Source organism: Podarcis vaucheri, assembly GCF_965113315.1.
Source record: "Podarcis vaucheri genome assembly, chromosome: 16".
Taxonomy (NCBI): domain Eukaryota; kingdom Metazoa; phylum Chordata; class Lepidosauria; order Squamata; family Lacertidae; genus Podarcis; species Podarcis vaucheri.
Window position 1 is genome coordinate 2,702,453 of NC_138754.1, and position 21,201 is coordinate 2,723,653.

General features: G+C 49.4%; 1 protein-coding gene across 2 annotated transcripts in view; it reads left to right on the top strand.

The window, feature by feature from the left end:
• Positions 1 to 21,201, top strand: part of LOC309520435 (semaphorin-7A-like) — a 31,248-nt gene continuing 10,047 nt past the window's right edge. The window contains exons 1-7 of one of the 2 annotated variants that reach the window (XM_082202213.1): positions 1 to 432; positions 9,040 to 9,179; positions 11,424 to 11,486; positions 15,100 to 15,195; positions 15,697 to 15,805; positions 17,464 to 17,562; positions 19,837 to 19,979. In XM_082202213.1, coding sequence (XP_082058339.1) covers positions 348 to 432; positions 9,040 to 9,179; positions 11,424 to 11,486; positions 15,100 to 15,195; positions 15,697 to 15,805; positions 17,464 to 17,562; positions 19,837 to 19,979 — 735 coding nt within the window. In that variant the 5' untranslated portion in view covers positions 1 to 347. The remainder of the gene's footprint in view (positions 433 to 9,039; positions 9,180 to 11,423; positions 11,487 to 15,099; positions 15,196 to 15,696; positions 15,806 to 17,463; positions 17,563 to 19,836; positions 19,980 to 21,201) is intronic. The other variant, XM_082202214.1, reaches the window with a different exon arrangement.

The following is a 21,201-nucleotide window of genomic DNA, read 5'->3' on the forward strand; positions in this document are numbered from 1 at the left end:
CCGCCACCTTGCATATCTCTTTGCTGCGGGGTTCTCTTTCGCCTGCGACTTAAAACAAGGGGCAGGGCAGGCAGTGATGGTTGGTCACGGTTCCCTCCCCGCCCCCTCCTCGAGGAAGCTATGCTGACGTTTGTTTCTCCTCTGCCGGGTTGGTGGGGATGTAGTTATTTATTTATTTCGAAGGGGCTATAAATTAGGATAGCGAGAGCTGGGAGGAGTGCACTTATCTTGACAGAAGCCGGAGGAAAAACAGTGCGTGTAGACTTTTCCTTGCTGCAGACATCCATCCTTGGGAAGCAGACGTTCTCTCTTCCTCTCCACACAGACACCCCCCCAAAAAAAAAAAGATGAGAGGCCTCCCTTTTTACCTGCTCTCCATCCTCTGCCTCGCCTCCTCCCAAAAGGTACCCAGGCTGAAGCTCAATCTGCAAGGTTTGTGAGAGAACTATTTTTTTTATTATAATAGTGCCTGCAATTTCTTTTTTTAAAAAAAGCCAATCTTGCATTCATCTTAGATGATCTAACCAGAAACATTCCCTCCCCTCCAAAAAAAGGGGGGGTTGTATATACGATAGCTTTTAAATTTATTTAATGCATGGTAGTTGCAGGAGATTGGAAATAAGAACAGGTTAGAATTGCCTCTGTTCAGCTTTCTGCATGAGAAACTATTTGCAGATTTGTGTTCAGGACATCCTAGGTGGTCGCTCTGCATTTGTTGGGGAGTCAGGAGGGGCTCACCCCACCAGCCTGAAAATTGGGGGTCTGCTAATCCTTTCATGGTCAGGGTCCATTTGTGGGTGTCGTCCCCCAACCCAGTTTTGAGATACTCGGTAGAAAAACAGATATATAACCTAAGATGTTATGCATTCCTTTTGCACAGAGGCATGTTGGATGGGGAGGAGGCGGTTGCCACGGAAACCTGTTTATCATTAAGCACATTTTAGAGAGGACCGGGTCTGGCTCAGTCACTCTGAGTCGACCAAGCTGCTTGTTTTGATCTCAAGTCTGACAGGGAGGGATTTCACTTGTGGGCAGGATGGGCAGCCCCATCTACTCAGAGTAGACCCATTGAAAGGATTGGTTTCGTTGGGTCCACTCTGAGGACGCCTAGCACCGGAGGCAACACATGAGAAGGCTGCCTTTTACCAAGACAGGCTCATTGGCCTCTGGAGCTCAGCACGGCCAACACTGACTGGCAGCTGCTCTCCCGGGTTCCAGACCGGAAGTCTTTCCCAGCCCTGCCTGGGGATGATGCCTCTGGGGATTGCATGCCTTCTGCATGCCAGGCAAGTGTCCTGCCAATGAGCCGACTCAGAACTTCGATACCCCCTGCCCCATTGCCAGACAAAAGTCTGTTTTAGATGAAGCCAGCCTGCAACTTCCAAGGAAAGCAGTCAGGTCACAGGGTGGGGCAGCAAAGGCAATTGTTGTTGCCATTATTATTATTATTATTATTATTATTATTATTATTATTATCCTTTTGCTGGCTACAGCCTGACACAGCAAAGTGCCTTCGAAGCGCACCCCTCCCAAGGCAATTATAACACCATCAGCCCGTTCCTTTGGGTCAAGACGTTTTGTTTTGCCAGACCCGGCGGTGCACATCTTTCTTGCTGGAACCAAATCTTGCTTGCCGCGCAATGCAGATGTCTGGGGAGGGGGACAGATGTGGCTTCCAGGCAGATAATCCCACTGCCAGATCAGAGATGAGAGGCGGGCGATGTCCCTGTGTCACTAGACAGCATTGGGGGGGGGGGTGTTTTCCTTTATCTATTTGCACCGGAGCTTCCTGAGCAGGCGCAGTCTATCTGAGCAGCTAGAATCCTGGTTTTCCGAAGCAGCGCGGAGAGGGAGGCCCAACAGGCTTCAAATATTGTTGCTGTTGTTGTTTAGTCGTTTAGTCATGCCCGCCTCTTCGTGACCCCCTGGACCAGAGCACACCAGGCACTCCTGTCTTCCACTGCCTCCCTCACGCTGGTCTCTTCGAGAACACTGTCCAACCATCTCGTCCTCTGTCGTCCCCTTCTCCTTGTGCCCTCCAGCTTTCCCAGCATCAGGGTCTTTTCCAGGGAGTCTTCTCTTCTCCTGAGGTGGCCAAAGTCTTGGAGCCTCAGCTTCAGGATCTGGCCTTCCAGTGAGCACTCAGGGCTGATTTCCTTCAGAATGGAGAGGTTGGATCTTCTTGCAGTCCATGGGACTCTCAAGAGTCTCCTCCAGCACCAGAATTCAAAAGCATCCATTCTTCGGGGGTCAGCCTTCTTTATGGTCCAGCTCTCACTTCCATACATGCTTCGAATATTACATAAGATAATGACAGGTTTTTTAAAAACATATCTAGGGTTGGTTGGAAGATTTGGAACGAACGCTTTCCTTACATCACTTTCTCAGCTTTCAGGTGTGGTCCTTGCTAGTCTGGAGCAGGGAAGGCACATCAGTTGGTGGTAGGGGATCTGCCTGGCTTGCATAAGGTCCCAGGTTCAAGTCCTGGCATCTCTAGGTAGGGCTTGGAAAGATCCCACCCCCACCAGTGCCTGAAACGCTGGAGTGCAGCTGCCAGTCAGTGTAGGCACTTCTGAGCTAGGTGAAGCTCTGTCTGGGTGTGAGGCAGCTTCTTCTGATCCTATACTGAGCCATGAGCTCAGTGGCAAAAGCCTGAAGGAGCCTGAACATCGCAAGGCGTTGTAGTGATGAGCGCTTTGAACTCTGTAAATCGGTGGTGATAGGCAATCAGGGATGCTGCAGTACAAACAATTAGGGACCAAACTCGTTTGCGAGCTTCTCTGAGTGATCCTAGGATTAAGCATCACCATTGCGTGGGACGAAGTCTACCTCCACACCCTAAATTTAAATCACACGACTTCCCACCAGTCGGGAATCCTGGGAACTGTAGTTGACCGCCCACCAAACTGCAATTCCCTGCACCCGTGAACTACAGTTCCCAGCATTGGGTTTTAAATATAGGGTGTGTCCAAAGCCGAATTGTTTGTTTATGAAATGCCATTGTCGCCTTTCAAGATGCACACGCCTTCCTAATGTACTGTGCATTTTATAATTGTGAAAACACCCGTATTTGCAGTTAAAATCATTTAAACTTCAGAGGCAGGAGTCTCTTTCATTTCAGAGAAGGGAGAGGGCTGTGTCATCGTGAGGCTGGCTTCCAGTTCTGTGGAATGATTTCGGCAGTGGGGCAACAGTAGTTCAGGGGTAGAGCATCAGCAGAAGAGTCCAGGTTCAGTCCCCGGGATTTAAAAATAAAAATAAAAACCAGGTTAGCAGATGAAAGTGGATTTGGTTTCCCCCCGGCCTCAGATCCTGGAAAGATGCTGTGACTCAGAACCGACAAGCCTGCTCCAGACAGACAAATAGCCTGATCTGTGAGGAGCTGGGTTTCCTACATCCCTAATCCAAGACCCCCACAATTTTTCCTGGACCCATAGACATCTGGGGCGGGTGGCAAACGGCCTCTTGGCTTATCTCACCCTTGTGGTTCACAGATGCGTGATTTGGAGAGGCGAATGCATCTTCCAGCTGCAGATCAAGGAGTTTCCATCTTGATGTTGTTGGGCAGAGCAGCGGCTCTGGAGCAGAACATCTGCTTCGCCCCACTTTCAATGGCCACCCCTCTCCCTCTGAAAACCCAAAGAGCTGCTACCAGTCAGTGCAGGGAATACTGAACTGGATGGAGCCTGGCTTGCACAAGGCTGCTCTCTGCATTCCTCTTTACACAAGCATGAGGACTGGGACCTTCGTTGTTGTTTTTAGGGGAAAGCTCAGCGGCTAGCGCGATCTGCTTCGCTTGCAGACGGACCCGGGTTCAATAGCCGGGAGAGACCCTCCGTCTGAAACCCCGGAGAGGCGCTGCCAGTCTGTGTGGACAATACTGGGCTAGATTGACCAAGGGCATAAGGCCAGCTTCCTGAGGGCCTCGTGCCACTAAATAGTCCATTTCAGCAGCAAATGAATCAGCTTAATAGAGGGACAAGGCAAATTCAAGGAGGAGAAGCCTATCGTTCGCTCCTAACCACAATGGCTATGTCCTCCGTCCTCTGTTGGACTCTGGAGGCCAGTCGCTGAGAACCACAAACGGACAGGGGTGTTTTTGCACTCGGGTCCTGCTGGGGGAACTTCTCGTTGGGGCACCTGGTTGGCTGCTGTGAGAACATGATGCCAGACTAGATGGGCCCCTCTCGGCCTGATCCAGCAACCGGGCACTTCTGAGATTCTTGTGGAACCTCCAGGTCCAGAGGCAGTCTATCTGGACTTCTAGGTAACCGGGGGCATTTGGCTGCTGCAAAAGCAGGGAGGCTGGACGTGGGGCCTGCCCAACATTCTCACTCCAGCTGGGTTGCTGTTTCATTTTACTCTGGGGCCAAGGTCTCAAATGCACAAATGCTTTGGCTTTTATTTATTTATTGCTATTGCGTTCATGTTCCACCTTTTTCCTCTACGGAGCTCAAAGCGACGCACGTGGTTCTCCTCCTCATTTAATGCCCACAACAGCCCTGCGAGGTGGGATAGGCTGAGAGGCAGTGACTGGCTCCCAAGTGGACGAGTGGAGATTTGAACCCTGGACTCTCCCAGGTCCTAGTCTGACACTCTAGCGACTACACCACACGGGGTCTTTTGGGGGGACGGGGATGGACATAAGGGCAGCCCCGATGTGTCAGACCAAGGGAAGCCCACGCATGAGGTCTGAAACCACCAGCTCTCTTCCTTTACGCTGCAAGGCGAGGCTCTCCCTGTGTCCTAATGAAGGGGGTAGACTGCCTTTGTAAATGGAGGTTCCATTCTGAACGACCACGGCTAGCAGGAAGAACCCTCTTGGGGGGGTGTACATCTGAGGGGGTCTGGCCTAGACCAGTTCCCCACGACGGCCATTCAGACGCTCCTGTGAAGCCCTCCGGTAGGCCCCAATGGCAACAGCCTTCTCCTGTTGCATTGATACAGGTAGACTGCCTCTGCATCTGGAGGCTCCGTGGGGGTCTTCATGGCTAACTAAAGCCATTAAAAACCCCTATGCTGCCCCTCTCCCCCAGTTTTCCTGGCTTTTGCCAAATCATGCCTCCAAATTCCATAGCCATCTAGGTACTGGCACAACTGGGGTCCAGACCCCACCCTAGTCCTTTCCCCTGGGTTCTGAGCAATGTCTAGTAAGTAGGAATAAATGGCCTTTGAGAAGGCCAAGCAGGTGTTTGTCCCCTTTACTGCAGAAAGATGCACTCTGCACATCCTCAGAGAATCTCTGCACATCAGGTTTTTCCTCAATGCTTTGTAGAAGGTAGGAAAGGCACTCTGCACCTCCTCAGGGGATCCCTGCACACTCGGAGGTTTCCCAGACCAGATAGTGCTGCTTTCAGGCATACCTGAGACCTGGGCATTTCTTTCCCCTTGGCACCAGAGGCAGGGCCACACCTGAGATTGGATTGCAGGGCCTGGCTGGGAGCCAGCAAGACAGCCGCTCTCTTCCAAAAACAGGAGGCTTTTTTTTGCAGAGAAACAGAGGAGGAGGAGATTTTATAGACTGGGTCAGGCTAGACTTGGCACTCTCTGCAGTGCAGATAAAAAGAGAGCTGCAAGCTCCGAGAGGAGGGGAGGCAGGGAACACAAAAACAACGCCCCAGATTCGTTCTCCGATACGCGGTTGCCACCCGCAGGGCTCGCCCTCGCAGACCCAAATTGCACACTGCTCCTCATCACAGCCCCCAGAGAAGACAGCCTGTGGGTTGAACCAGCATTTCTGCAACGAGAGAGAGAGAGAGAGAGAGAGAGAGAGAGAGAGTCTCTCTCAGGGCATGCCCTTTGAATGCCCATTCTGGCTTCCCAGTTCAATGCCCCCATTTGCGGAAGACGGATAGTTTCTAGCCAAGAGTGACCTTAGGGGAATTTCCCCATAAATGCTCTCCCCGCTCCTCAACCCCACTGCAATGTTGTTGTTTAGTCGTTTAGTCGTGTCCGCCTCTTCGTGACCCCCTGGACCAGAGCATGCCAGGCCCTCCTGTCTTCCACTGCCTCCCCCAGTTTGGTCAGACTCATGTTGGTCTCTTCGACAACACTGTCCAACCATCTCGTCCTCTGCTGTCCCCTTCTCCTTGTGCCCTCCATCTTTCCCAACATCAGGGTCTTTTCCAGGGAGTCTTCTCTTCTCATGAGGTGGCCAAAGTCTTGGAGCCTCAGCTTCAGGATCTGTCCATCCAGTGAGCACTCAGGGCTGAATTCCTTCAGAATGGAGAGGTTTGATCTTCTTGAAGTCCATGGGACTCTCAAGAGTCTCTGCAATGTTAGCACAGGGCAAAGCAGCTAGGGAGGTTTGAAGCATAGGATTGTAGAATCGCAGACCTGGAAGGGATCCAGAGGGATCTAGTCCAAACCACGGCATTCCAAGAATCAGTGGTCCCCAAACCTTTGCTCCATAAGGTAAAAAGGTAAAGGGACCCCTGACCATCGGTCCAGTTGTGGCTGACTCTGGGGTTGCGGCGCTCATCTCGCTTTATTGGCCGAAGGAACCGGCATACAGCTTCCGGGTCATGTGGCCAGCATGACTAAGCCGCTTCTGGCGAACCAGAACAGCGCACGGAAATGCTGTTTACCTTCCCGCCAGAGCGGTACCTATTGATCTACTTGCACTATGACGTGCTTTCGAACTGCTAGGTTGGCAGGAGCAGGGACCGAGCAACGGGAGCTCACCCCGTCGCGGGATTCGAACCGCCGATCTTCTGATCTGCAAGTCCTAGGCTCTGTGGTTTAACCCACAGCGCCAACCCACCCTAATGTCCCTTTCCCCTATAAAAAAGCATTATTCAGAATAGCAGTTTGCACGATAAAAACACAATCACATTCGAAACAGCAACGGTTAATTGCAAATGTAACCAAAGCTGTTCAGATTAATTAATTCAATGAACGTGTTCTGGTGATGCCAGCTTTTCGGAGTCTGGTGGCCATTTACACCCCCAGTGGCCCCCCACCGCCTCTTGGCACCCCCTAGGTAATTTCACCACCCTCCAGGGGGCGCTACCACTCACTTTGGGGAACCCCTCATTTAAATGTTGAGCAAGGCAGTTTGCTAGGGACTTGGAAAGGATGTTCTGGGTATACCAGTGGAGAGGTTGGTCCATCAGGGTGAATGGGGCAGGGCCCCACTGGCCTCACTCTGCTCTCAGGCAGCCCCCTACTGGCCGGCCGGCTCACAACCAGTCCGGGGGAAGGAACCATTAGTGGGCTTCCTCCTCATCATCATCATCTCCCCCAGCATTGCACTTTTCAGAAGGAGGAGGAGGAGAGATGCAAAACTAGAATTAGTGAGTTCCTGCCTGCCATTGGCTCTCTGGCGCCACCTACTGCCGGGCTCCCTGCCTGCCACCCAACCTGCCCCAATGGGCACCGTAGATCAGGCACCCCCAAACTCGGCTCTCCAGCTGTTTTGGGACTACAACTCCCATCATCCCTAGCAAACAGGTCCAGTGGTCAGGGATGATGGGAACTGTAGTCCCAAAACAGTTGGAGGGCCGAGTTTGGGGATGCCTGGAGTAGTATTTTGTACATACAAGACAACGGCAAGAATCCACCAAAAGCGTACGAATCAATATGGCTAACCTGATCCAAAACACCCACCCCACTCAAACATGAAAATAAAATTCGCCACAGCCAATCACAAACAAACAACCACACCCTAGGGCAGGCATAGGCAAACTCGGCCCACCAGATGTTTTGGGACTACAACTCCCATCATCCCTAGCTAACAGGACCAGGGGTCAGGGATGATGGGAGTTGTAGTCCCAAAACAGCTGGAGGGCCGCGTTTGGGGGATGCCTGCCATAGATGGATGGATAAGATATAAGATCAATCCATGATTGGGAATTTCACGTTCAGGGCCAAGGCCCTCCAGCCCTGCTTCTCCAGCCCTGCTCACGGGGTGTAATTATTAAAACAGGACGGGTTTATTTTTAATTGTATATTTTTGTAAAGAGCCCACCACCGCTCTTGGTTTCTGCGCCACCACCCACTGTTCAGTGTTCTCCTCTACCCTTTCCCCTCCTGATTTTATTTTTTAAGCCCATGTATTATGCATTAACCGCATTAATATCGCCGCCGTGGAAGAGGAGCTCTCTGGACAGATGAGGCAGCAGAATGGAGCTTGTTCCGTTGTACTTGAGCTTAAGTGGAAGCCGGTTCCCATTTTCTCTCTCCAAAGAGAGAAAGCAGAATCTTTTTTCCAGTCTGAGGGCCACAATCCCTTCCGGGCAGCCTATCTGGGGGCCACAGAGGTGGCAGAGCAACAAACGCAAATCTTCCCTCTGTGTAATCAGACAGCTCCTCTACACGCCTGGCCCCTTCCTCCAAGGAGACCTCAGGTCCCAGATCCATTCAGGCTCCAAACCGCCGTGCTGGTGCGGACAGGACGTTAACATTTCGAAAGACGGCTTTATCCCTTGCACGCCCACGAGATCGCTGAGGTTCGTGGGAGAGTCTCTCCTGCAAGTCGCAAAGATCTCCAAAGCCTGCTCTGTAGGAACTCTGAAACCAAATAAACAGAAATCTTATAAATCTCTGAAAGTCACTAAATAATAACTTTATGACCACTCACACCTCCACCACATATGTACAGTGGTACCTCAGGTTAAGTACTTAATTCGGTTAAGAACAGTTTCAGGTTAAGAGCCGACCTCCAGAACGAGTTAAGTTCTTAACCCGAGGTACCACTGTAATTATACAACCTTTAGAAGACATCTGAAAGCAGTCCTATACAGTGGTACCTTGGGTTAAGTACTTAATTCGTTCTGGAGGTCCGTTCTTAACCTGAAACTGTTCTTAACTTGAAGCACCACTTTAGCTAATGGGGCCTCCCTCTGCTGCTGCGCCGCCGGAGCACGATTTCTGTTCTCATCCTGAAGCAAAGTTCTTAACCTGAAGCACTATTTCTGGGTTAGCGGAGTCTGTAACCTGAAGTGTATGTAACCTGAAGCATCTGTAACCACTGTATTGTTGTTCCGGTTTCTCCACCGCACCTCCAACAATGACCAATACGACCCCCTCTCCTTTCAGATGCCCAGAGGTTCAATTTCAGTGAACGTGAGAGACCGGCGGCCATGTTCCACGAGCCCGGCTCCAACCAGGTCCTCGTCGGAGGCCGGGGGAAGCTGTTGCTCTTGACGTTTACGGACTCCGAAGTCACTCCGAAAGAGGTACAGAGCTTCAGGGGGCACAGTTAACCTGGGGGAGGGGTTACCGAGAGGCGTGGTCAGAGTCCGGTCCTGGGTCGAGGGTCTGGAGACTGTCCACCAAGGGCGAAGCGGGGTCCAAAGCAGGAAGCCGGGCGAGGTCAGGAACTCCGGAAGAACAGGTCTGGGTGCTGGCCGAAACAGGTTTCCAACAACGTTGCTCCCGCAACCTGGGACCGGGCTGACTGGCCTTTATCTTCTCTGAGGCCAGTGGCGGTCCCGGCCCACAGGTGACCCGCCTCTCCTGGCCTTAAGGCGAGCACTCCTCCTGGGAGAAACCAGTTCCCTCCGCCTTTCTGCCCTGAGCCTCTGCAGTTCAGGAGAGGCCGGTGGGTTACTGGACCCAGGGGGAGACTCACCTTCCCCTGACAGGGCTGGGAGAGGCGCACCTGTAGGCAATGGGTCCTCCATCACCTCCGGAGCCAGAGTGGATTCATCTGGTGTCTGCTCCTGAGGATCCGGCACAGGTGCGGGCCCTTCAGATTCAAGGCCCTGCCCCGGCTCAGCCGGCCCTGGAGGCGGGGACTCCTGTGTGCAGGCTGGGATTCCTCCGGTTCAGCCTCTGAATCAGACTCCCAGGCCATCACATATGGATTGCATTGATCTTTATTACGGCCATTGGCCCGTTACACGACAGTTTCCCATACCGACATATTATACTTAAACCTCCAAATTTAAAATCGCCAAAACTTACAAAAGACAAACAGTAACCGAAGCAAAACAAAAACAAAAACCACCATCATACAAACAGAAACCACCATCGTACATTACAATAATTTTGTAACCTATACATCGCCCTCTGCTCATAAATTAATCAGGGATATCAATGGTGATATCGCCTAAAACATAGATCATGGTTTAAAACAATGGTGATATCACCTAAAACACAGGTCATGGTTTAAAGGGGTTGTCCGAATCACACAGGAGACCGTTTCTCTTCTTTAGGGATAGGACGCTGATCAGGAATCTGGCAACCATGAGTGATTTTAGGGGGTCATCATCAATTAGTAGATATCTCAGCAGGCCATCACATAATCTGCGGAACTCGCTTCCACAGGTGGAACAGATTGCCAGCAATCGGAATGGTTTTAAAAGAGGGTTACACAAATTCATGGAGCCCCTTGGTGGCTACTAGGCCTGATTGCTGGGCTCTGGAAGCAGTGATGCTTCTGAAGGCCAGTTGCCAGAAAACTGCAGCTAGGGAAGAGTTGCTCTTGAGTTCGAATCCTGATTGCGGGTTTCCCTTTGGGGCAGCTGGCTGGCCACTGTGAGAACAGGGTGCCGGACTAGACGGGCCATTCCCCTGATCCAGCAAAGCTCTTATGTTCTGAGGTCAAGGCTCAGAAGGGCTTGGGTTACTAGGGAGCACGTTTCTCCCTAGGAGGTGTCCGTGGTGCTGAAATGAACAACCAGGGAAGGACAAGAATCCGAATGCTTTGGTTGCAGAATGTCACAAGTTCAATCCCTGGCTTCCCCAGGCAGGGCTGGGAATCTCCCTTTTCCGAAACCCTGGAGAAATGTTCCCAGTCATTGTAGACAATTATTTATTTATTTATTGTTATTTTATTTATTTATTTATTTATACCCCGCCCATGTGGCTGGGTTTCCCCAGCCACTCTGGGCGGCTTCCAACGAAGATGAAAAATACATTAAAACATCAGTCATTAAAAACTCCCCTAAACAGGGCTGCCTTCAGATGTCTTCTAAACGTCAGATAGTTATTTATTTCCTTGACATCTGATGGGGAGGGAGTTCCACAGGGAGGGCGCCACCACCGAGAAGGCCCTCTGCCTGGTTCCCTGTGACTTCGATTCTCGCAGTGAGGGAACCGCCAGAAGGCCCTCGGCTCTGGACCTCAGTGTCTGGGCTGAACGTTGGGGGTGGAGACACTCCTTCAGGTATACTGGGCTGAGGCCGTTTAGGGCTTTCAAGGTCAGCACCAACACTTTGAATTGCGCTTGGAAACGTACTGAGAGCCAATGTAGGTCTTTCAGGTGTTATGTGGTCTCGGCGGCCGCTCCCAGTCTCCAGTCTGACAAAACTTCCAACTCAGTAGAAGGCAAATTCCTGGGTTCCTATCCTGATGTCCTCTTTCTCTTGAGCTGCATCCCGGGACCAACACGGGGCGAAATAGCCTCCTAGTTTTTGCGGGGGGCGTAGGGTTGGCGCCCCCCAGTTTCCTCACCAGGGTCTCTCTCCTTGCTCCAGGTCCCCCTGAAGGCTGATGAGAAGGCGGAAAAGGACTGTAAAAGCAAGGCCAAAGCAGTGCGGGTAAGGAGGAAGGAGAGAGTTGTGGGGACCGGGATCAGAGGTCTACAAAATGCTTCCTAAGTAATATGGGACTATGGTGGGGGGCGTGTCTCAACTTCCTGTCCCACTTGTGCTGCAGCACCACCAGTGGCAGGAGGGGGTACTGCAGCGCCAGCAGGGATCACGTGGCGACGCAAGAAGCCAATAGGATCCTAGCTGGCCCTATTACGCTACCGCTGACTCGGGTCTCAGTCTGCCCAATGCACCTGTTAGGGACCACCCTGGCAGAACTACCGGCCTCCATGTTTGTTGAGGACCCTTCACAGATGTTAAGCCAACAGCAGGCACAGACCATTGTGTAAATCTCCTGGGATCAGCACCTCCACAGCCAATCTGGGCGCCTGTTTTGGGATGCATTTTGCATTTTGCTGTATAACCCACCCAACCCTTAGGGCTAGAAAGGCTGCATTAAATTAAATAGTTGGTGCCCCCTAGTGGCAAGGAGGGCATGGTTCATCAACTCATGCTTGCTAGAAATATATTATTTTACATACACACCCATATATATATATATATATATATATATATGCAGGTTTTGGTGTCTTCGGGTGTCTTCCCGTGTAAGAGTCGGGGTGTCTGTGCGACGTTTCGACGAGGTCTCACTCGTCATCTTCAGGCTGGTGCTTTCGGCTTCTTGTTACTGGAACAGAGCAGAGTCTGGTGTTTGAGTTCCTATAAATACTGTTGAGGGGTGTGGTGTATAGCCTCCAACGTTCTGGGCAGAGAGGAAGTTCCTAGATTAGTGTGCCTTTTCTTCTTTTGTTCCTTAATTACTTGAGGGATATCTTGGGTGATTTCATGAGTGATATTCTGAATACCACTGGGTGGGTCATTAAGTGTAGATTAGTTGCTAAAGCTTTCGTGTCTTGACCTCTTGAGCTTGTGAAGAGTTTTTCTGAGAAGATGGCTGTGCTGCATTTAGTTGTGCTCTGGCTTGGCTTCGTGTATAGGGGCGAGCTGTGGTTTTGTGCCTTGTGCCAGCCAGATCTGTGTAGGGATTGCAGGGGGGTGCAGCATCCGGAGGTGCCACTATAGTTTGGCTACTGGATGGAGTCTGTAATATGTCTGTGGAGAGGGTCTGGGTTTGGGTCTGGTGTGGTTGATTGGTGGCGGCGTTCTGTGTGCCTCTGGTTCTGGTGTCGGTTTTTGTGGGGAGGGCTAATTTCCAGATGTCTGGCAGGCGGGACGTGTCGTCACGCTTGTTCATGTTGTGAGGGTGTTTCTCTATCTCGATGGCTTCCATGATTATTCTCTTGTGGTGATGTTCCATGTTAAAGAGCAATTTGGAATCTGCAAAATTAATTTCGTGTCCTGTTTCTTTCATGTGTTGGAAAAGAGAGGAAGTTTTTTCTTCTTTTTTGACGGCATTCTTGTGTTCTGCGATACGTGCATTTATTCGTCTGTTTGTTTGTCCAATGTACGTGGCTGGGCAGACTTTGCAGGGTATTTCATAGACCCCTTGGTTTTCCAGCTGGATTTTGTCTTTTGGGTTTCTGAGGATATTGGCTATTTTTTGGTTGGTGCAGAAGGCTGTTTTGATATTGTGTTTATGGAGGATTTTGCTGATTTTGTCTGTAGTGCCCTTGATATAAGGAAGGAGGGCCATGCCATTGTTTTCTTCTGTGTCTTGGTTTTTGGGGGGTGTTTCTTTTTGGATTAGCTTCGTAACCCTGTTTTTCTGGTATCCATTGGCGATTAACACATTTGAGAGATTCTGTAACTCAGTTGTCAAGTGGTCTTTGTCAGCCAGGCGTTTGGTTCTGGAGATGAGAGTCTTGGCTACGGAGTTTATTTGTGCAGGGTGGTGGTGTGATTGTGCATGTAAGTAGCGGTTGGTGTGTGTTTTTTTCCGGTAGATAGTGTGTCCTAGGGAGCCATCAGGTTTTTTGTAGATTAGGACGTCAAGAAAGGGGAGTTGGTTGTTGTCTTCTATTTCCATAGTGAATTGTATTTTGGGGTGTAGGCTGTTGAGATGTGTGAGGAAGCTATCTAGTTTTTCTTTCCCGTGTGGCCAAACCCAGACCCTCTCCACAGACATATTACAGACTCCATCCAGTAGCCAAACTATAGTGGCACCTCCGGATGCTGCACCCCCCTGCAATCCCTACACAGATCTGGCTGGCACAAGGCACAAAACCACAGCTCGCCCCTATACACGAAGCCAAGCCAGAGCACAACTAAATGCAGCACAGCCATCTTCTCAGAAAAACTCTTCACAAGCTCAAGAGGTCAAGACACGAAAGCTTTAGCAACTAATCTACACTTAATGACCCACCCAGTGGTATTCAGAATATCACTCATGAAATCACCCAAGATATCCCTCAAGTAATTAAGGAACAAAAGAAGAAAAGGCACACTAATCTAGGAACTTCCTCTCTGCCCAGAACGTTGGAGGCTATACACCACACCCCTCAACAGTATTTATAGGAACTCAAACACCAGACTCTGCTCTGTTCCAGTAACAAGAAGCCGAAAGCACCAGCCTGAAGATGACGAGTGAGACCTCGTCGAAACGTCGCACAGACACCCCGACTCTTACACGGGAAGACACCCGAAGACACCAAAACCTGCATTCCTGTACCCGTGAAAATCTACGAAAGCAAATATATATATATATATATATATATATTGGTGTCTTCGGGTGTCTTCCCGTGTCTGCCCAGACACCCCGACTCTTACACGGGAAGACACCCGAAGACACCAAAACCTGCATTCCTGTACCCGTGAAAATCTACGAAAGCATATATATATATATATATATATATATATATTTCTTCTCTGTATCCTCCTCCCCTATTTCCTAGAAGAAAGTTTTTGCTGTTTTGTTTTTTTAAAAAAAATGCATTTATTGCACTGAAAATGTTAAATATTTCAAGTGTGTGCATGCAAAATGCAAACTCATGTTTTCCAGCAGCATGAGGTTATCAATGGCAAGGGGAGGGTGGCTTGAGGAGAAAAGGGTATTTCCCTACAGGGGTGTCAAACTCAAATTTATCGGGGGCCGCATCAGCAGTTTGGTCACCCTCAAAGGGCCGGTTGTATCTGTAGGACTTTACATGAATGCATGTAAAGTGGAGGTTTCCTGTGTAGAACAGCCGGCGCTGCTAGAGGGCAGACGTTCTCTGGCTTTTAGGCTGCCGCGCATCCGCTGAAGAGGCAGCTTTCTTGTGTCAAAAAAAAAAAGCGAGAATAAAAGGTGAAGGCTGGCAGCCGGCGGTGGCTACACGGGCCACATGACGAGGTCTGGCGGGCCGGATTCGGCCCACGGGCCTTGTGTTTGACACCCGTGCCCTACAACTTCCCTCCAAGAGAAACAGTGGCAATTTTAAAATTCTCAGTGGAGCACAGATCACTTTTTAACAGAGTAGAACTGTCCCCATTTCTAACAAATATACATTGCTGCTTTTATTGAGGTTTGTGGGTTGTTTTTTTGTTGTTGTTTTACAAATATCGATAGATCGGTTTTGTTGAAGCCACCTTGAAGGATGCCATGGAAGTGTGGGTCATAAATGTTACAATGAATCAATACGCTTCTGTGTTTTTCCTCTCCCCTCCCCATCACCTTTCCTCATAGGACGACTGCGATAATTTCATCCAAGTGATCGAGAAGCTGGACAACAAAATGATGGTCTGTGGAACCAACGCGGCTTCTCCCAAGTGCTGGTTTCTGGTGAGCTTGAGAAATATCAGAGTGGTGGATGGAATCTGCAGGTGTTTTGCCTACTTTCATTTCATAAAAATTACCGTATTTTTCACTCTATACGACACACCAGACCTCAAGACGCACCTAGTTTTTGGAGGAGGAAAACAAGAAAAAATATATTCTGAGTCCCAGAAGCCAGAACAGCAAGAGGGATCGCTGTGCAGTGAAAGCAGTGATCCCTCTTGCTGTTCTGGCTTCTAGGATAGCTGCGCAGCCTGCATTCGCTCCATAAGACGCACACACATTTCCCCTTACTTTTTTGGGGGGGAGTGAGTCTTATAGAGCAAAAAATATGGTATATGTTGTTTGGTTGGAGGTGGGGAAATCTACCCTCAGAGCAGTTTAAAAAAGAATAAAGCAATGAAATTATCTGTAAAAACAAGGAAGTCACATGAAAATCGAGAGGCCACGAGTTCAGTTGATATATCAAAATGCATTCATTTTTCTTTTTTGTCTCTTTACTCCAAGGTCAACACCACGACCTTCCAAACGGACAAGCAAGGCCGGAATATCACCACCTCAGGGGAAAACATCTCACCAGCATCACCATCCCAGAACGCCGTGGTCATCACTGTAGGTACGGAGTAAGGAAAGGCGCAGAGGGATCTCCCTGGCTGCTTTGTTCTGCTCAGATTTTGGGTTTCGAATGTTCTGCTTTGCCTCAAGCGGCAAAATGTCTTGGGCAGCCCTGGTTGACAAAGGCAGGGCCAGATTTAGGTCTGATGAGGCCCTGAGCTACCGAAGGTAATGGGGCCCTTTATATGTCCAGCTGTCCTTTGTCCACAACAAATTGTCACTGTTTTTTGTGTTGAATATATGCTACAGTCATACCTCGGGTTGAAGTAGCTTTGGGATAAGTATTTTCAGGTTGCGCGCTGCGGCGACCTGGAAGTAACCTGTGCACGCGCAGGTGCGGGATGCATTCGCTTCTGGATGTGAATGGGGCTCCGGAACGGATCCCGTTCACATCCAGAGGTACCACTGTATATGGTAATTGATGGACCTACAGTGGTGCCCCGCAAGACGAATGCCTCGCAAGACAGAAAACTCGCTAGACGAAAGAGTTTTCCGTTTTGGAGGTGCTTCGCAAAACGAATCTCCTATGGGCTTGCTTCGCAAGACGACAATGTCTTGCGAGTTCCTGCTGGGTTTTTTTCCTCCCCCCCCCTTTTTCTAAGCCGCTAAGCCGCTTATTAGCTGATCCGATCAGCAGATAAGCCGCTAAAAGCAGCTAAAAGCAGCTAAAAGCAGCTAATAGCGCTAATAGTGCTAAGCCACTTATCAGCTGATCCGATCAGCAGATAAGCAGCTAAAAGCCTCTAATAGCCTCTAATAGCGCTAATAGCGCTAGTCCGCTAATCCTTCAATGGGCTTGCTTCGCAAGACGAAAAAAAACGCTAGACGAAGAGAATCACAGAACGGATTCTTTTCGTCTTGCGAGGCACTACTGTAATAGGTATCTCAAGCCATTTGCACATGTTGCCGTGCAACCAGTCCATGCAGAACGGAGGCACCCTATATAAAGAAAGGAGCAAACCAGTGATATTTAGGGAGCAGGCGGGGCCCATGACTTACATCCTAGGAGCCTACACAACACAAAACACTGTTGCTGTATGTGGGTTTTATTTTATTTGCTTTTTATCTTATATTTTGGAAATGTACATCCGTGTGTGTTTTTTTCCTTTAAATTTTTTTGGGGCCCCCAAGAAGAGAAGAAGAAGAGTTTGGATTTATATCCTGCTTTATCACTACCCTAAGGAGTCTCAAAGCGGCTAACATTCTCCTTTCCCTTCCTCCCCCACAACAAACACCCTGTGAGGTGAGTGGGGCTGAGAGACTTCAGAGAAGTGTGACTGGCCCAAGGTCACCCAGCAGCTGCAGGTGGAGGAGCGGGGAAGCGAATCCGGTTCACCAGATTACAAGACTACCACTCTTAACCACTACACCACACTGGCTCCCAAGAGAGTGGGGCCCTAAGCTATAGCTTGTTTAGCTTATACGTGAATCTGGCACTGTACAAAGGGCTCTTGTCTGTCCCACTAATTCTTCATGGAGTCAGTTGCACTGATGTAAAATTCTAGTCTACATGGTGGAAGAAATATGTAAGTTTGTTAGTGTGATCACAAGCATCAGGAGTCAGGAAGAAGGCAAGTCTCTATGTTTCAGCTCTCATAATTTCAAAGTTTGCAATGGGCGACTCACATTTTTTTCTTCCCCGGCATGTTCCAATTTCAGAAGACACCCTTTATTCTGCATTGTCTGGAGACAAAAGCAGCATCCAGAGAAGCTATGGGAAGAAGAAGGGGCTGAAGACAGAAAACAGCTGGTTGCCCCGTAAGAAACTCTCTCTCTCTTCCATCCCTTTGTATATATCTTAAAACTCCTGGTTTTCATTTGTATTTTTGTTAGTTTTGGATCAACCAGGGGCAGCTTACAGACCCTGCATTTAAGGCATGTGACTTCCCCCAAAGAATTCTGGGAATTGTAGTATGTTAAGGGTGCTGGGAAGCATAGCTCTGTGAAGGGCAAACTAAAGTTCTCCCAACTCTTCTGCACGGGAGATGCCATGTCCGTCAAATGGCTTGTTTTCACTGGCATTTTTAGGAATATTTTAGATAAACGGCTGGGAGGTTTCGGGTCATTGGGCAGTATGGAAAACCCGTGAAATAAATACATTAAAATAAATAGAACATCGTCTGCAAGTCACAAAGGCTGGGAGTGGATAAGGAAAACACCATTGGGGTCTCTGGCCTTTTGTAATTCTGAGGAAGTGCTGCGAAGAAGAAGAAGAAGAAGTTTTGCGAGTGCAAAACACAAAATGGTTGCCGTGGAGTCTCGACGTAGCACAAAACGGCTGCCCTGTTTAAGAGGGCAGAAAATGGGCAGGCCATAAAATGGCACCCATCAACCACCCTGTAATAAACAAAAAATCTGCCCTTATTCCCTTATGGGAGACACAAGGGCCCTTATAGAGTCCTCTGCAGGCTCTCCATCGGTTGGAGAAAATAACAGAGGCCAAGCAGAGAATATTGAGAAGCAAAGCAGCTAGTAAGCCTGATCTTTATTGATCTGTTGCAACAGGGTGCTCCCCTCACACGCAGGAGAAGGAGGAGGACCCAGAACCCAGATGTGCCCACCCTTATATAGACATTTTAAATTGCCCACCCTGGAGTCAAAGACCACCCCCAGACACATCATACCTACATCACAGAAAAGGCGGTCTACAGCAGAAATCTGAGTGCGTTGTTTATCTCCTGTCTGGCAGGTTACCTATTAATGGTCACTTGATTGGATACCCTGGGGAGCCTGGCCAGTCCTTTGTAATGATAACTACTTAGTTCCTGAGCCAGGTCACAGGCTCACCCTATTCATACACAGACAAACCCTTCAGACAGGATTTGTGAAGGAAAAGACAATGGGGAGGTTTTTCCATTTGCCTTCGACCTTGCAGAGAAAACATTTGGTCAGTTTGGGAATCAAAATGGTTTCAGGGCTCTTTTCCTGTGCTCCTTCAGACATGTGGTTTATATACTTATGTACATGTTTGCTTGGTACATTTATGAACGTTTCTTATATATATAAGAGCTTATTTTTTTTATTTCAGCCCCATCAATGGGGGAAAGGCACCCACATCAGCCATCGGCCGTGATTGCTCATAAAGCTAATGTCTTTGCAGCTCTCCTCTGAAATGCTTCTTCCCCCGCCATTTTGAGAGCCACATTTGCTTGCAGGTATATGTCCTGGTCCACAGGCCTAAGGACAAAGATGGATGGTGCCACCCTTTTCCCATCTCTCTGTCTCTCTTCCTAACACCTCCTTTTTGCTAGTCTGTTCCTTCCTGTCCCACTGGCTCTTAGGGGAAGTACAGTGGTACCTTGGTTTACAACCATAATCCATTCTGGAGGTCCATTTGTAAACCAAAACAGGTTGTACGTGTTAAGTTGTGGGTGAACATATCAGACGACACAGCAATTCTAAAACAGCTCTTGTTGATTCACAGGCCAGAACAGAACTGAACTGAAGGGTTCAGCCAGCCTGCTTATATAGAGCTCCGCTACAACGCAACAGTAACCATTTTCTGTAACTATCCAATCACTGAACGTCACTTTCGATCCCTTATTTGCATATGTGGACCTGAACTATCTACAGTATCCCCCTGCTGGCCCAGGGTGAGAACTTCAGTACATAACAGTAACCCAAGGTGCGCTTTCGCCAATGGGGCCTCCAAAAAAAATTGTTCGTAATCCAAGAAAAAATGGGTTGTAATCCAAAAAAAGTTTGCAAACCGGGACATGCACTTCCGGGTTTGACGTGTTTGTAATCCAAAACATATGCAAACCAGACTGTTTGCAAACCAAGGTACCACTGTAGTGATTGCTCTTGCTTATGAACGGAGAGCTTGCAGAGGACTTTTGGAATCTGGTTAGATACAAGGTCAAGAGGAATAATCGCTCGCAATACATGGCTGCCCATCAGCTGTTGGCTGCAACAATGGGGCCTCCATGTGTAGATCCAGTCTATCCCTTGAGAAGGGCTCGTCTTGCGTGTGTTTTTCCGAGCACAGGTCCTAAACACCAGCCGTACCATTTCAATTCTCTCCCGCCCCAGCAGGAGCGGAGTTTGTCGGCGCCGCCCTGCTGGCGGAGAAGGACCAGAGCAAAGACGAAATCTTCTTCTTCTACAATGAGGTCAACCAGTCGGCCGGGCTGGACGAGGAGCCTTACAAAGCTGGGCTCGGGCGTGTCTGCAAGGTTAGAGCGAGGCAGCGACGTCTGGGAAGGATGGCGGGATGGGGTGAGGACCAGTTACATGGCCCATGGGCAGGGGCTAGGGGGAGTTGTAGTCCCAGCAGCAGCTTGAAGGCTGCTTAGGCAAGTGTCGGGAGCAGGTCAGTAATATTTCACGGAGTCAGTGAAGCTCTTTATTCAAAGAGACAAGACAGCTCAGGAAGCCAGGCCTAGTGAGCACAGCAACACATCCCAGTAGAACTTGCCCCATGAGGCAGTTGCGAGGACTAAAGGTCCCTAAAAGGTAAAGGTAAAGGTACCCCTGACAGTTAAGTTCAGTCGCGGAAGACTCTGGGGTTGCGGCGCGCATCTCGTTTTACTGGCCGAGGGAGCCAGCGTTTGTCCGCAGTTTTTCCGGGTCATGTGGCCAGCATGACTAAGCCGCTTCTGGCAAACCAGAGCAGCGCACGGAAACGCCGTTTACCTTCCCGCCAGAGCGGTACCTGTTTATCTACTTGCACTTTGACGTGCTTTCAAACTGCTAGGTTGGCAGGAGCAGGGACCGAGCAACGGGAGCTCACCCCGTCGCGGGGATTCGAACCGCTAACCTTTCGATCAGCAAGTCCTAGGCTCTGTGGTTTAACCCACAGTGCCACCTGCGTCCCAACTAAAGATTCCTGCCTTCCTACAATTGCATAAGTCTGCCCCCCCCTCCCCGGGTCCTTCCCAAGCAATCTGAGACTTCCTTCCCTTGTCTGTCTCTGCTCCACTCTTTTCATCCCTCTTCCGGGAGAACTGGTCACAGCAGGAGGGGGAGAGTCCTTGGCATACCCTCCAACATTTCTCCGATGAAAATGGGGACATCCTATTCCATACCTTCCAACATTTGTCTGATGAAAAGAGGGAACCAAACAGAGGGCCTTCTCAGTAGTGGCACCCACCCTATGGAACGCCCTCCCATCAGATGTCAGGGAAATAAGTAGCTATCCTGTTTTTAAAAGACATCTGAAGGCAGCCCTGTTAAGGGAAGTTTTTAATATTTAATGCTGTACTGTTTTTAACATTTGATTGGGAGTCGCCAAGCATGGCTGGAGAAACTCAGCCAGATGGATGGGGTATAAATAAATAAATTATTGTTATTATTATTATTACCTCTTCCACACCTTACAACATTTCTCCGATGAAAATAGGAACATCCTATTCAATACCCTCCAATATTTCTCTGATGAAAATAGAGACATCCTAT